This window comes from Rhinolophus sinicus, chromosome 12 (assembly GCF_057876585.1).
Source record: "Rhinolophus sinicus isolate RSI-liver-muscle chromosome 12, RSI-T2T, whole genome shotgun sequence".
NCBI lineage: Eukaryota > Metazoa > Chordata > Mammalia > Chiroptera > Rhinolophidae > Rhinolophus > Rhinolophus sinicus.
Genome location: NC_142512.1, coordinates 44503139 through 44516650, shown reverse-complemented (window position 1 = coordinate 44516650; position 13512 = coordinate 44503139). Strand labels below are relative to the sequence as shown.

The 13512-nt window shown below is 32.9% G+C and overlaps 1 protein-coding gene across 13 annotated transcripts in view; it reads right to left on the bottom strand.

Annotated features, from left to right (window-relative positions):
* Positions 1 to 13512, bottom strand: part of TANC2 (tetratricopeptide repeat, ankyrin repeat and coiled-coil containing 2) — a 341550-nt gene that overhangs the window by 103447 nt on the left and 224591 nt on the right. For all 13 annotated transcript variants that reach the window (XM_074320171.2, XM_074320170.2, XM_074320174.2 and 10 more), the window contains one exon: positions 10505 to 10768. In XM_074320171.2, the coding sequence (XP_074176272.2) occupies positions 10505 to 10768 (264 nt within the window). The remainder of the gene's footprint in view (positions 1 to 10504; positions 10769 to 13512) is intronic.

The window sequence follows — 13512 nt, the reverse complement described above, 5'->3', positions numbered from 1 at the left end:
GCATTTAAATTTCTTAGTATTAAAAACAATGTTCTGGCAAATACTTTCAGCCATTGCCTTAGTTTCACATGTTCCTCTTAAATGAGGAGTTGTTGGCAACTTTTGTAAAATATAAATGTTTAGTGTGCATTTAAGTTTTATTAAACTAGTCTTTACCATAGTAATTCCTAGGAAAATGAACATCAATTGTTTTACTGCTTTATTTCACAAAACCAAGAAATGTGGTAAATATATTATAAAATGAACACATTTCTCAATTTTGGACAGATGACATTAGAAGAAAAAGACCAATCTTGCGATTACTGAGCTTCATGAATAGTTCATTCTTTCACAAATCCAAATACTCACAGGCAGACTGAACTAAGGAAAAGTAGTGATTTTCAATAGCAAGTGTAATAGCTCCGAAGCCCTAATTCAGGGCTTAGACAGGTCTGAAATCAATCAATGGAGAACTTTTGCTTTAATCTGAACTGCAATTAAATTATGGTCAGTGTTCCCTATGTTTATCAAAACATTCATTATTTTTCTTATTTTAGCAATTAATATCTTCTTTCTTGTTGTCTCTGAATCAATCACTATTTTCTTTTTCAGATAATCCAAAACAATTTTTACTGCTTTTTTCCTTAGTATTCTTAGTCCTAGTTTAAGTTTCTCTCCGTTTCATCATTTTAAAAATTCTTGTCCCTTCAAAAACATGATTTAAATCATGAGAGACAAATTGGAAAGATCAGCCAAGAGACCGAAAATTCTGTTAGCTGTGGTCCTTTGTTCTAGTAAGGGTATGTAGTTGTACTCGCCTCAGAGTCACTTTAACCTTTTCCTTTTGCAAGCCACTTGCTGAGCAAAAGTCTTTATCATACTTTGTCAAACATCTCACTCCTTGTCAAAATTTGCTCAGGCTACACTTTCTCTACTTCCCTTACTGATCCCTCAGTCAAATTAATTGCTTCTCCCTTTCAACAACTACATACATATATTGTTAATTAGAACTTGTGTTATTCAGCTTGTTGTTTACATGTCTGTCTTCCCTTATTAAATTAGAGTAGGTTCTTGAGGGCAAGTAAATTCAGAGTGAATCAAAGTACCTTCCATACAATGCTCAATATAGAACTGAATTCCAGACTAGTCCTACTTAGATTTAGAAATCTGTCTGACTCTGTCCTCACCCTCCTCATGGCTCAGCTTAATACTTACCAGACATCACTACAGTAATATGCTTGGCTCCAATGATGCTCATATAATCTTCCTTCAGGTACTGCTGATGTCTTACTTTTCTCCATAGCACATATCACTTTCTAGCATACTGTATAAATTACTTATTTATTATGTTTATTTTACTTTCCCTGGCTAGAATGTAAGCTCCAGGAAGGTATAGGAATCATTGTTTTGTTTATTAAATGATTCTCAAGTACTTTAAACAGTCCCTGACATATATATAGTACATGCTCAATAAATGCTTGTTTAATGACTAAACAATTGTATTTAACATATACTTTGTGTTTTGGCTACATTTAAACCATCAACGAATAGCAAATTAGCTTTTGTCTTACTGAGTTATTTGAAAACTAAGGATGAAGGCGGTGACTATAGCGACAATGCCTTGTATACGATCATCCCAATTAAACACCAATGACAGATTGGTATATGGACACACATATTCCCACCTCACAATGCTCCTCTTACTGTAAAAGTATACTGGCAATTTTTTTTTGAGATAATTCTGTCAAGATAAATTAATACTATAATATTTAACACTTTCCAGATACATACATAAGAGAAGATTAGATAAGTTGAGGGGGGACTGAAGAAATAGGAAAAAAAAATCTACAATAAAATTTTTTATGTAAAAATAAAGTGCTTTTATTAAAAAGTAAATCCATATAATCTATGTCATTAAAAAGTCTTGTTTCCAGAGAAGGAAAGGGAAGTAGAAAAAATGAGCATTTTACATGTATTAGGCTGGTGCAAAAGTAATTGCAGTTTTTGCAATTATTTTTAACCTTTTAAACAGCAATTACTTTTGCACCAACCTAATATTTATACATATGTGTATATATATATATATATATATATATATATATATATATATACTCACATACATATATACACATGTATGTATATGTATACGTATACATATATGTATGTATATATTTTCGTCAGATTGGAACAGCTGACTCACTTATAGAACATTCAACTGACAAACTTTCTTGAAGACAAAATAATTTAATACGCAAGTAGGCAGAAAAAAATACAGCAGACAACATTTGGTACAAAACATTCTAGAGGCAACTCTTTATTGAGTTTGAAATCAGTTTGAATTGTTTCTTCTTATATCAGTCGCCACTAACGCAAACAGATTTTAGTAGCACAATTGTCATTCTGGCTGATCTGAGCAGGGAGCCTGGAATGACACTTTTATGTTCTTTGGCAAGAAGCTGTTGTCCTTACACCTTTGATTCATAAAGCCAACATTCTAACTGCTGAAAAACCCATTTTTAATTTTTTGTAAAATCGTCATTACAGTTTAAATGATTGGATTCATTTAAATCCCCCAGGATTCCCATTTTGCATTTACCTGATTCTTACGATCCTTTCTCAGAAAAATGTGCAGCTTCAAACACTAACAAGTAGATGGTAAGAGTTTATATTTTAACTGACTTCTGTTGTTTGTATGCTTCCCTGATAGACTCCTCATTTTCACACAAAGCACTGAGGACAGCTGTTGCAAGCGAATATTTCCTGCTTCCCACATCCCTCCAATTCATTGCCAGTCTCATTTTAAGACATCAAAAAAGACCATAGAAAGCCTACTTTCTGATAACTTCTGCCATGCAACCGCAAGTCCACAAGAGTTCTCTACGTCTTCTAACCCAACAGGCTTAAAATATAAATATGCAATAGTGATTTACATTTTGAAAACAATAAAACACATAGTTTTAATTTTTTCATAGTTTTGAATTTTAACTTAAAGGTATATAAACATCTACATTTATATTAAAAAAACTGAGCTACTCTAGGAAAAACACAAGCCTTAATGCTACAGACTGCCAAAACTCACCTTTAGTGACTGTCATTCTAGTCAAAAGTTTTTGTTTTCAGTAAATAGTACTTTCTTTGTATGTGGTATATGGAACTTTAATTAGTGTATCTAACTAAAAGACTTCACTTGTTTGACTCTTTAAGTTTCTAAAAGTATACAGCAAAATCTAACTGACCAATATATTTTTACTTATAATAATCAGAGTTGTTTTAATAGTTAATAAAAAGTACATGATTGTTTAAAAAATCTCATTACATAGTTCTTCTTTGTTGTGAGTTAAAAGCTCAGAAAAAAATTAATCAACATGAACATTTGCATATGTGCTGACTCTATTCCCTGCAAGTAAAAGTATTATAAAAACCAACGTGTTATAAAAGCCATGGGTCCCCTCCACTCTTTTTAAAATCAAGGGTCGTATGGAATAATATAAACAGGTTTTAGAGTTCGATTCAGCAGCAGTGGTAAATAAATCCTTGACGATTTCCTGGTCCTGCTGGACATGGCCCTTACATGACAACAAGCTCAGGCAAAAGAGGGTACTTCTCTTCCCCAAGTGGGGAGCAGTCTGTCACACAGCACGGACCATTTGAACAATTACTCCCCTAAGTTTTTGAAATAGTGATGTGATTGGTATTTTCTCATCATTATTCAATATTATTTGGTCTCTAAAATAAATAATTATATTACGCACACTGAGATAAACTTAAAAAAAACCCAGAAATTTAAAAGCTGAATTTGAACAAGGCCTTTTATTTCCATTTTAAACTCATTTCACATTTGAAATCCTTAATTACTCCTGTTAACCAAAAAGACTTGAGTATTTGACTTTCCCCCAGTTTGGGAAAACCACTTCGATGTACACACTAGAAAGTAAAGGGAAATATGTATATCTAGAGCTAAAATGAGAAGAGAGCTAAGAAAATTTGTTTTAAAAAATGATTTAGATATCTAATTATTTAAGCTACTAGAGGTGGTGGTCTTATCAAATATTTACACACATTATATAGTTAGCAGAGTAATTCCCTGTGAAGGAATTTTATTTCTCTACATTCAGGAAACATTTTCAACCTATAATCTATTCAATTTTGAAAATAACTGAGTCATTTGGTTTATAGCTCCTCTTCTTGTCTCTTTGTGAGGACATTGAAACCATGGTTTCCAGACACAGAAAACAATCCAATACAAACTAGTACCTGACCTATGACTTGCCCTGTAGACAACAGTAGGTCTGTTTGTATTACATTCAACACTGACAAGAAAATTATCTGACCAAGTATTTTGTTCAACCCAGTCAGTGTGTACCACTCTGACAGTGTAAAATCCTATTCTCCAGGACAGATGTGGCTTCTGATGATGCATTTACCTTTCCCCCTTCCTTTCCTTTTTAGAAGCATGATAAGTACTGTTTATGAATCTGAAAATCTCTGTTAGCCAGAAAGGCCAATGTTATAGGATGACCATTGTGATGGGTGAAAAAATAATCAATAATTAAGGTCTATAAGCATAACAATTTAGGTTAATATTATCCCTTTTATTTTTTTAACATGGGGCAGGGACAGGAGAGGGAAAAGAAGAGGGGAGAAAGCATTTAAGTATGTACAGGAAATATTTTCCAGTGCTTGAAATAAAACGAGCTCTAATAATAAAGAAAAATCATTGTTTTGGAATACTTGATATAAACAATATACTTTCTATTAAAAAGATAAAAATGGCACCAAAAACATGGTCCATAAGAGAAAAATTTGATATACTGATGTCATCAAAATTTTTGTGTTTCAAAATACATCAATAAGAAAACGAAAAGATACACAACAGACTCTGAGAGAAAATATTTTTCAAACATATCTCTGATAAAAATTTGTATCCAGAATATACAATGAATTCTTACACAACTCAGTAAGACAAACAACCCAATCAAAATGTACAAAAGGTTTCAACAGATATTTTGCCAAAGAAGATATATGAATAGCTAATAAACATACAAAATAAGCTCAACATCATTAGTCGTTAGAAAATGCATATTAAAACCAGAACAAGATAGCATTTCATACTCACTAGAATAACTACAAGAGGTAAGACAATAACAAATGGTAGAGATGATGTGGAGAAACAGAAATCCCCATATATTGTAGGTGGAAACGGAAAATGGTGTAGCCACTTTGGAAAACAGTTTGGCAGTTTCTTAAAAATTTAAACATAAATTTACTCTATGACCCAGCGATTCCACTCCTAGGTATCTGTCCAAGAGAAATAAAAACATATGTCCACCCAAAGACTTACACATGCATGTTCATAGAAGTGCTATTCATGATAGTAAAAAACTATAAAAAGCTATGCGTCAACTGGTGAAAGGATAGACAAAATGTGGTAACAGCCATACAATGAATACTATTTGCAATAAAAAGGAACAAATTTCTGATATGTTGATGAACCTCCAAAACATTATGACAAGACACAAGAGACGACTTATTGTATGACTCCACTTACATGAAATGTCCAGAAAAGGTAAATCTATAGAAAGCAGATTAGTGGTTGCCTGGGGCTGAGGGTGGGAATGAAATTAACATTAAAAAGACATGAGAAATCTTATTGGGATAATGAAAATTTTCTAATTTATGGTGAAGGTTGTAGAACTTGGTAAATATATTAGGTTGGTGCAAAAGTAATTGCGGTTTTCGCAATTATTTTTAACTTTTTAAACCGCAATTACTTTTGCACCAACCTAATACTAAAAATTACTGAATTGGGTGAATTACTTGAAATGGGTGAATTTTATGGTATGTAAACTATGGCTCAATATACTTGTTTTTTAAAAAGGATGAAAAAATTCACACAGAGACTGCTGTTCCATGACTTTATCGAGGCTGCCACTGAACTAAGGTGGTCATTAGAATCATTTCTAGCCAGTTTGGGTACTGATCCTAGGTTTATGCTCTCAATTAGGTTATTTTTAATCAATACTAAAAATAGGTACTTCTTCAAATATCTAGTTATGTTGGCTAGGCCTGCTATTTCTAAACTAAAGAAAAGGGAAAACTTTTCTAAAAAGACAGGAGCCTAAATATACTTTACATATATTTTAAGTTGAGGTATGATTTACATATATAAAGTACATACTCTGTTTCCCCGAAAATAAGACCTGGTTGGACAATCAGCCCTAATGTGTCTTTTGAAGCAAAAATTAATATAAGAGCCGGTCTTATTTTACTATAAGACTGGGTCTTATATAATATAATGTAATGTCATATAATGTAATGTAATACCGGGTCTTATATTAATTTTTGCTCCAAAAGACGCATTAGAGCCGAGTTTCTGGCTAGGTCTTATTTTCAGGGAAACAGGATAGATCTTACATGTATATAGCTTAGTAAATTTTATATACATATACCCATGCAACCACCATTCAGATCAACATATAGAAGGCTCCCTTAATTGATATTCCCACTAAACGTAACCATTACTTTTGTTCTATCACCACAGACGTGCCATAGTTCTGTTTTCCTGAACTTCACATAAATACACATACTGCATGCAGTATGCACTCTCTATAATGTGTCCGCAGCACTAGTATATTCTTTTCATTGTTGTGTACAATTTATTTATCCAGTGTACAGTTGGTGGACACTTGAATGATTTATGAATAAAACTGATACAGACATTCTCGTATTTGTCTTGTGGTGAACACAAGAACTTATTTTTGATGGGCATCCTATGTAGGAGTAAAATTCCTAGGTTTTATGTAACACGCGTACATAGCTTCACACACCTTTAACAGATCTTGCCAAGCAGCTTTACAACGTGGTAGTACCGATTTATTAATACACTCCCGTCAGCAATGTATGACAATTTCAACTGCCTCACGTCCTAACACCTGGCACTGCCATGCCTTTTCCTTTTGTGGGTATGGGTACAGCGGCATCTCATTGTCAAGAACTGTGAAGGATCTGATATTTTATCCTTTCTAAACTAACAGGATGCTGGAAGAAGACATGAGACATCTAGATCAGAGATGAAAGACAATTTATTACTCAGAGGAATAGCAGCAGTGAGTGTCCACATTTGTGCCTGTTCTCTGAGCCCCAGTTCCTCCAAGGCAATATAAAGAGGTGATACCTGCATATGCAGATGGTTACATTACAAGAGAGGCACTCTGTGTCTATAGATTCATTTGCATTTTCCAGACTTTTACACAAATGGGATTACGTAGTATGTACTTTCTTTTTATCTGGCTTCTTTCACTAAGCGTAACTATTGTGAGATTCATACGTATTGTTGCAGTATCAACAGTTCATTTGTTTTTGTTGTTGGGTAGTATCCATTGCAAGGATACACTGTAATTTGTTTATCCATTCACCTATTGATGGGCATTTGGGATGTCACAATTTCTGACTATTACAAATAAATCTGCTATGATCATTTGTATAGATTTTCATAATGACATATGCATTCATTTCTCTTGTATAAATCCTATTGGCTTTTCACCTCACATCTCTTACATATATTAGAATCATATATAGATATATACTGTGCATATATATTTTAAAGAATCATAAGTAATATTGACCTTTGGAGAGAGGTATTAGGTGGAGAGGGGAGAGGGCCTTTTTCTTTTGTATTTTTTGTTTGAATTTCAATTTTTATTGGATTTATATACTCATATGTAATACATAGTATGACTCTTTCATTTCTAGACTTTGTCAGCGGGAATCACTGGGCAAGAGGATTATGGCTCATTTTTATTTTATTCTTTGAATCTCTCTGTATTTTACAGAAATCTAATGCATGTTATTTTTTAAGGTGAGAAAGAGGAAACTCTCAAGCCAATCTCTCAACTCTACTGATACAGCCTTCAACCTGGCAATTCATTCCCTGTAATTCTGCACAATACCAGAAGCTTTTAACTATTTTCTCTAACTCCAGGCTTTCCTCCTTCAGTCTATCTTACAAGGATGGATGGAGATATATATATATATATATATATATATATATATATATATACATATATACATATATATATATACACACACATATATATATATACATACATATATATTCATTTTTTCTAAACTGTAAATTTGATAATACGGCTCCTGCTTATCCTCCTCACTATCAATAAAATAAACCCAACACTTACTGTCAGAGTATATAAGGTCCTTGGTATCACTTTTGAACATTATTTTCTACTATTCTTTCCTGTACCCCAGGTTCTAGTCATGCAGAAATACCAATAATGTGCCTCCTTCCTCTTTTTTCTGTTAGTCCTTCTTGTAATTTCTTATTCACCCTTCTCTATGATGTCTTCTATTCCTCTCTACTCTGCTCTCTCCCTTTGCACTTGGATGCTTCCTCTTCTGTGTTCCTACAATACTTCATAAATTACTGTATTACGGCATTTACTACATTGTAACTGAGTATGTTACAAAAACAACAATGCGTATCCATTAGAATTCCCTTCTGTAATTCTCCATAAAATTCTTATCTTAACATTTGCTTCAGTCACTGTTCCAATGGACTGTAGCCACAATTATGTTGATGCCCATAAGTAGTAAAGTTGCTAAATGGCAAGAATAAATAAAGATACCATGAGAGGCAGTTTAGAAGCTGAAAAATTTATTAATTGGATGCCAATTCCCTAACAGTTGACTGCAATTTAAAATATTTAAAGTAACTAGAATATCAGCTCTTACAAGATAGAATTCTCAAGAAACTAAAATCTTACAATCCATGTAATGGAAGAATATATCCTTCACCTGATAAAATGTTGCTTGCTTTGTAAAGTTTTTAAAAATATACGTATTTCAAATGATATTTTTACCTGGTGGTTAAAATACCTGATATAGAAACCTGGGTTCTATTTTCTGCAATAATTGAGAAATAATTGGTAACTTATTGATATTTTTGCCTTATGCTAATTTCTGGCAAGCAATAGTGTTAGAAAGCTTTAGACAGTGAGGAAAGAATCATAACTAGCTAATTAGTCTTGGAGACCTCTTCATAAACCCTAACAGAATTTGCATAAAACAATAAATGTTTATAGACATTTATGCTCAAGAAAGGCAAAGTATTTTACAATCTCTTCAGTAAACCAAAAAGAGGACAAAAGAAGCTTGTACCTCTGTCTCCTACTAAGCACTTAGAGCCCTTTTCAAAGAAGATAGCCAGAAGTTTCTTAGAAATCACTGCAGCTTAGTTAGGAAATAAATTGGGATGTACTATTAAGGTGGGTGGCTATATTTCCCCATTTTTATATAAACAAGGATTTATATATATCACTTCTGGAAAGACTGAATTTGCCTAGCGCTTTCTCATAAGTTATAGCATTTTAGAATTCTAATGACATCATAGTTATGGACCAACATATTTTTAAAAAACCTAGGAGAGATAATTTTCTGTCATTATGTAAAAGTGAATAATCTTGAAAAATTAATAAAATCTTCTGAGTTATTGATCTTCCAGATGAGTCATTCATTCTCCCCATAATCACATCAGATGACAGACACTGATGGTCTTCCAGAGGATGGAACAAAGAGTAATGGTTTAGAAAAGGTACGAAAGAAAAATGGGAAAGGCAAGAAGCATTACACTATCAGCTGCATAACATAAATAATTACATCTGGGAAATAAGAGCTCTTGATTACAGTCAGTATTTTATTGTCTTGTGTCAGTGAGATAAGCCTGTCCAAGCATTTATCAGGCAAGTAAGAAAGACAAACATAACTTTGATTTTGTAGTATGGACAAAGTCCAGTTGATGATGCATTTTGAAAATGCCAGGATGCCCAACTACTCTGCAAAACCTCCTGGTCTGAATTATTAAATAGCAACTTAGCTATATAAAAAAATAATGCTTTGACATCAATTCTAAACAGTTACTAAAAAATAATGGCTCCATATTCCAGCCACTTAAAACTTCTGTACCATTCCTTTATGACTGAGGCTGCAAGTGGTGTTTGAGTTCTTCTTTAGCAATGTAGGTACCTGGTGATTCTTTTATGACAAGATCACCAGGGTACTGTGAAAATATTGAGCTCTTAGAATGGGGAAGTTGAATTCTTGCCTGCCTGCCACTCCCTCAAACTATGGATGATGATTTCCGATAATACAAATTCTACTAAAATATACTTCAATTTAATACTGTTTTTTAAAACTGACGTTTTTAAAAACGAAAACCTCAAACTGAAATTCTTTCAAAGACTTCTGATGTGAGAAAAAAGATTTTTAGTACTTCGACAATATACTTTATAGGTTCTGTTTCTGATTTTATATGTGTTTTATGTATTTTGGGAACGGAACTAAACAATCACTTGAGGAACACAAGCCTTCCCCCAGGGTCAAAAAAGATACTCACGTATATTACTGAAACACAAAAGTAGCTTGGTCAAAGAAGATTTAAATACTGTTAGAGCAGAATTTATTTTCATTTCAACATATACAACAGTAAAATGGTAATTTAAAAAAACCTTACCTGCTACTGAGTTTGGTCGTGGCATAAGATACAGAGGAATAGACTGTACTGATTGTGATAAAACTGTTTCCAAATTCCTCTCTGGGATCTTATTCAGACTATAGGTGGAAGCCGTCATGTTTTCATCTACTCGATACAAACAGGAATCCATGCTAGATTTTTGAGACAACCAAGGTTTTAGGTTTCCTCCAGATCCTAATTCTTTACTGCTTTCCCCAATATATTTTGTGCGTTCCATGTTTTCAGAATAGCTTGTTAACGTAGCTGCAAAAAAAAAAAAAAAAAAAAAAGGGAATAAAATTAATTAAAAAAACCCCCAACATACCTAGAGATTAATGTTTTACTATCCAAATTCAAGATTAAAAAAATTACTTAATGACCATTTCATTTCCACCATAAAGTTTAAATAATTGACATCAAAATATAACTATCTCTCACATCTCTCATATGTTTACCTTAACAACTCGATTTAAATGAACAAAACAAATTCATATACCATGTTTCCCTGAATATAAGACCTAGCCGGACAATCAGCTCTAATGCGTCTTTTGGAGCAAAAATTAATATAAGACCCGGTCTTATTTTATTATAAGACCTGGACTTATAATATAAGACTCGGTCTTATAGTAAAATAAGACCGGGTCTTATATAATACAAGATAATATAAGACCGGGTCTTTTATTAATTTTTGCTCCAAAAGATGCATTAGAGGCAATTGTCCAGCTAGGTCTTATTTTCAGGAAAACACAGTATCAGTGCTAAAGGACCTACAGCTAGAGCCTATCAATGCTAAAAATTTCAGAATTTCATTAAAAGGGAATTTATATAATTTTCATGAATTGCTGGAGAGCTCCAGAGGTCTCAAAAAGATCTTTATATACCTTTTGTCCTATATTTTCCCTAATTTAAATTTATTTCCTGGTCCTTTAATATGTAACAAAGAATTAGAAAAACAAAAGTCCCTAAATAGAAGCTGATACAGGAGGAAGAACCTGTCCAAACAAAGAATACAGGGTCTTCTTGTTTGTATAGCTAACTATAGCTCTAATCCTGTGTAAGTCCCTTAATGAAACTACACAAAAACTGAAAGGGCTTCTAGAATTTTAACTAGTCTTACCACTAATTATAAACAGGAAAATGTTCATCAACCCTAGAAATGGAAGGATTCAATACATTAAACTCTAGATTAATAAAAATCTTAGCAATACTTATAAAACAAGAACATAACGTCATTGCAGGGGAGTTTTTAGGTTAGTTCATATTCTCTTCTGAAATTTTAAACATTCTTATTGTTGACAGAAGAGACCTAAGTTCATGAGGTAATTTCCACGATTCTTTTTAGTGTGGTTTTCTCTTTGGAAATTTAAATGGAGTTTTGGACTTTGTAGTAACAAGGGAAGAAGTTGAATTACAAAGAAGACACTCCAGTTGCCTTCCAGACTTGCGGCTCTTTATATAGTATATTCTCCTTGCATCTGAGAAAGAAGTGTTGCCAACTGGTCAGGGCATCCTCACTGTTGTTAAGGAGCCCAGTTCCACGTCAGCATCTTCCTGTCAATTTGACCAACTTGACCGTCACCAGAGATGGCAGTCACCGTCAAGCTTCTCAAAATGCCAGTAGTCCCCACTTCCACTTGGTCACGAGTTACCCTTTTTATATATCGTCTCTGTCATCCTTTTTATATACTACTGGATTCAATTTGTGAGAATTTTGTTAAGGACTTTTAGGTCTCTGTTCATGACTGACATTGGTCTGTAGTTTACTTTTCATATAGTATCCTCTCTGGTTTGGCCTCATAAAGTTTTCTGTGCACTTCAACTTCCCAGAGCACTTTATACGGAAATGGTATTATTTCTTCCTTAAATGTTTGTAGGATTTACTTGTCAAGGCATCTGGACTAAGAATTGTCCTTATGGGAAAGTTTTAAACAACAAAGTCATTTTATATTTAATAGCCATAAAGCTATTCAGGTTATCTCTTTCTTCTTGAAGGAGCTTTGGTAGTTCAACATTTCAAGGATTTTGCCCATTTCATCTAAATTGTTAAATTTGTTGGCATAAAGTTGTTCATGATAAAGTTATTCCTTTACATCCTTTTAATGTCTATGGGGTATGTAGTGATAATCCCTCTCTCATTCCTGGTATTAGCAATTTGTATCTTCATTTTTTTTTTTGATAATATGACTAGAGGTTTATCAATGTTACTGATTTTCTCAAAGAACCAGCTTTCAGTTTCATTAATTTTCCCTACTGTTTTCTATTTCATTGATTTCTGCTCTTTACTATTTCCTATTTTCTGTTAACTTTGGTTTGAATTTTTTTTTTTCTATTTTTTAAGTGGAATTTTAGTTCACTGATTTAATAACGTTCTTCTTTTCTAAAATAAGCAGATAATGCTATAAATTTCCCTTTAAGCACTTCTTTAGCTGCATTCCACAAATTTTGATGTTTTGTTTTCACTATCATTGAATTAAAAATATTTTCTAATTTCCATTGTGATTCTTTTCACCCAAGTGTTTAGAAATATGTTGTTTAATTTCCAAGTAGTTGTGAAATTTCCTGGTATTTTTTCCTACTACTAGTTTCTAGTTTAATCACGCTGCAGTCAGAGAACATAGCTTGTTATGATTTGAGTCCATTTACATTTATTGAGACATCTTCTGTGTGCACCTAAAAAGAATCTGTTCTCTGTTCTTCTTCAGTGGACTTTCCTATAAATAACAATTAGGTCAAGTTGGTGGATACAATTATTTAGGTCTTCTATATGGTAACTGATTTCCTACCTGTTCTATCAACTGAGAGACGGCTGCTGAAATCTCTGATTATGTTTGTGGATTTCTCCCATTTTCAAGCTCTGTTATTAGGTGCATAAACACTTAGGATTATTTCTTAATGAAATGACCCATTTATCATTAGGAAATGACCTTCCTTTACAAGTCATCATTCTTTTTTTCTGCAATCTATTTTGATATTCTTTATTCTGAAATGGGTGGAAGAAGGAGATAATA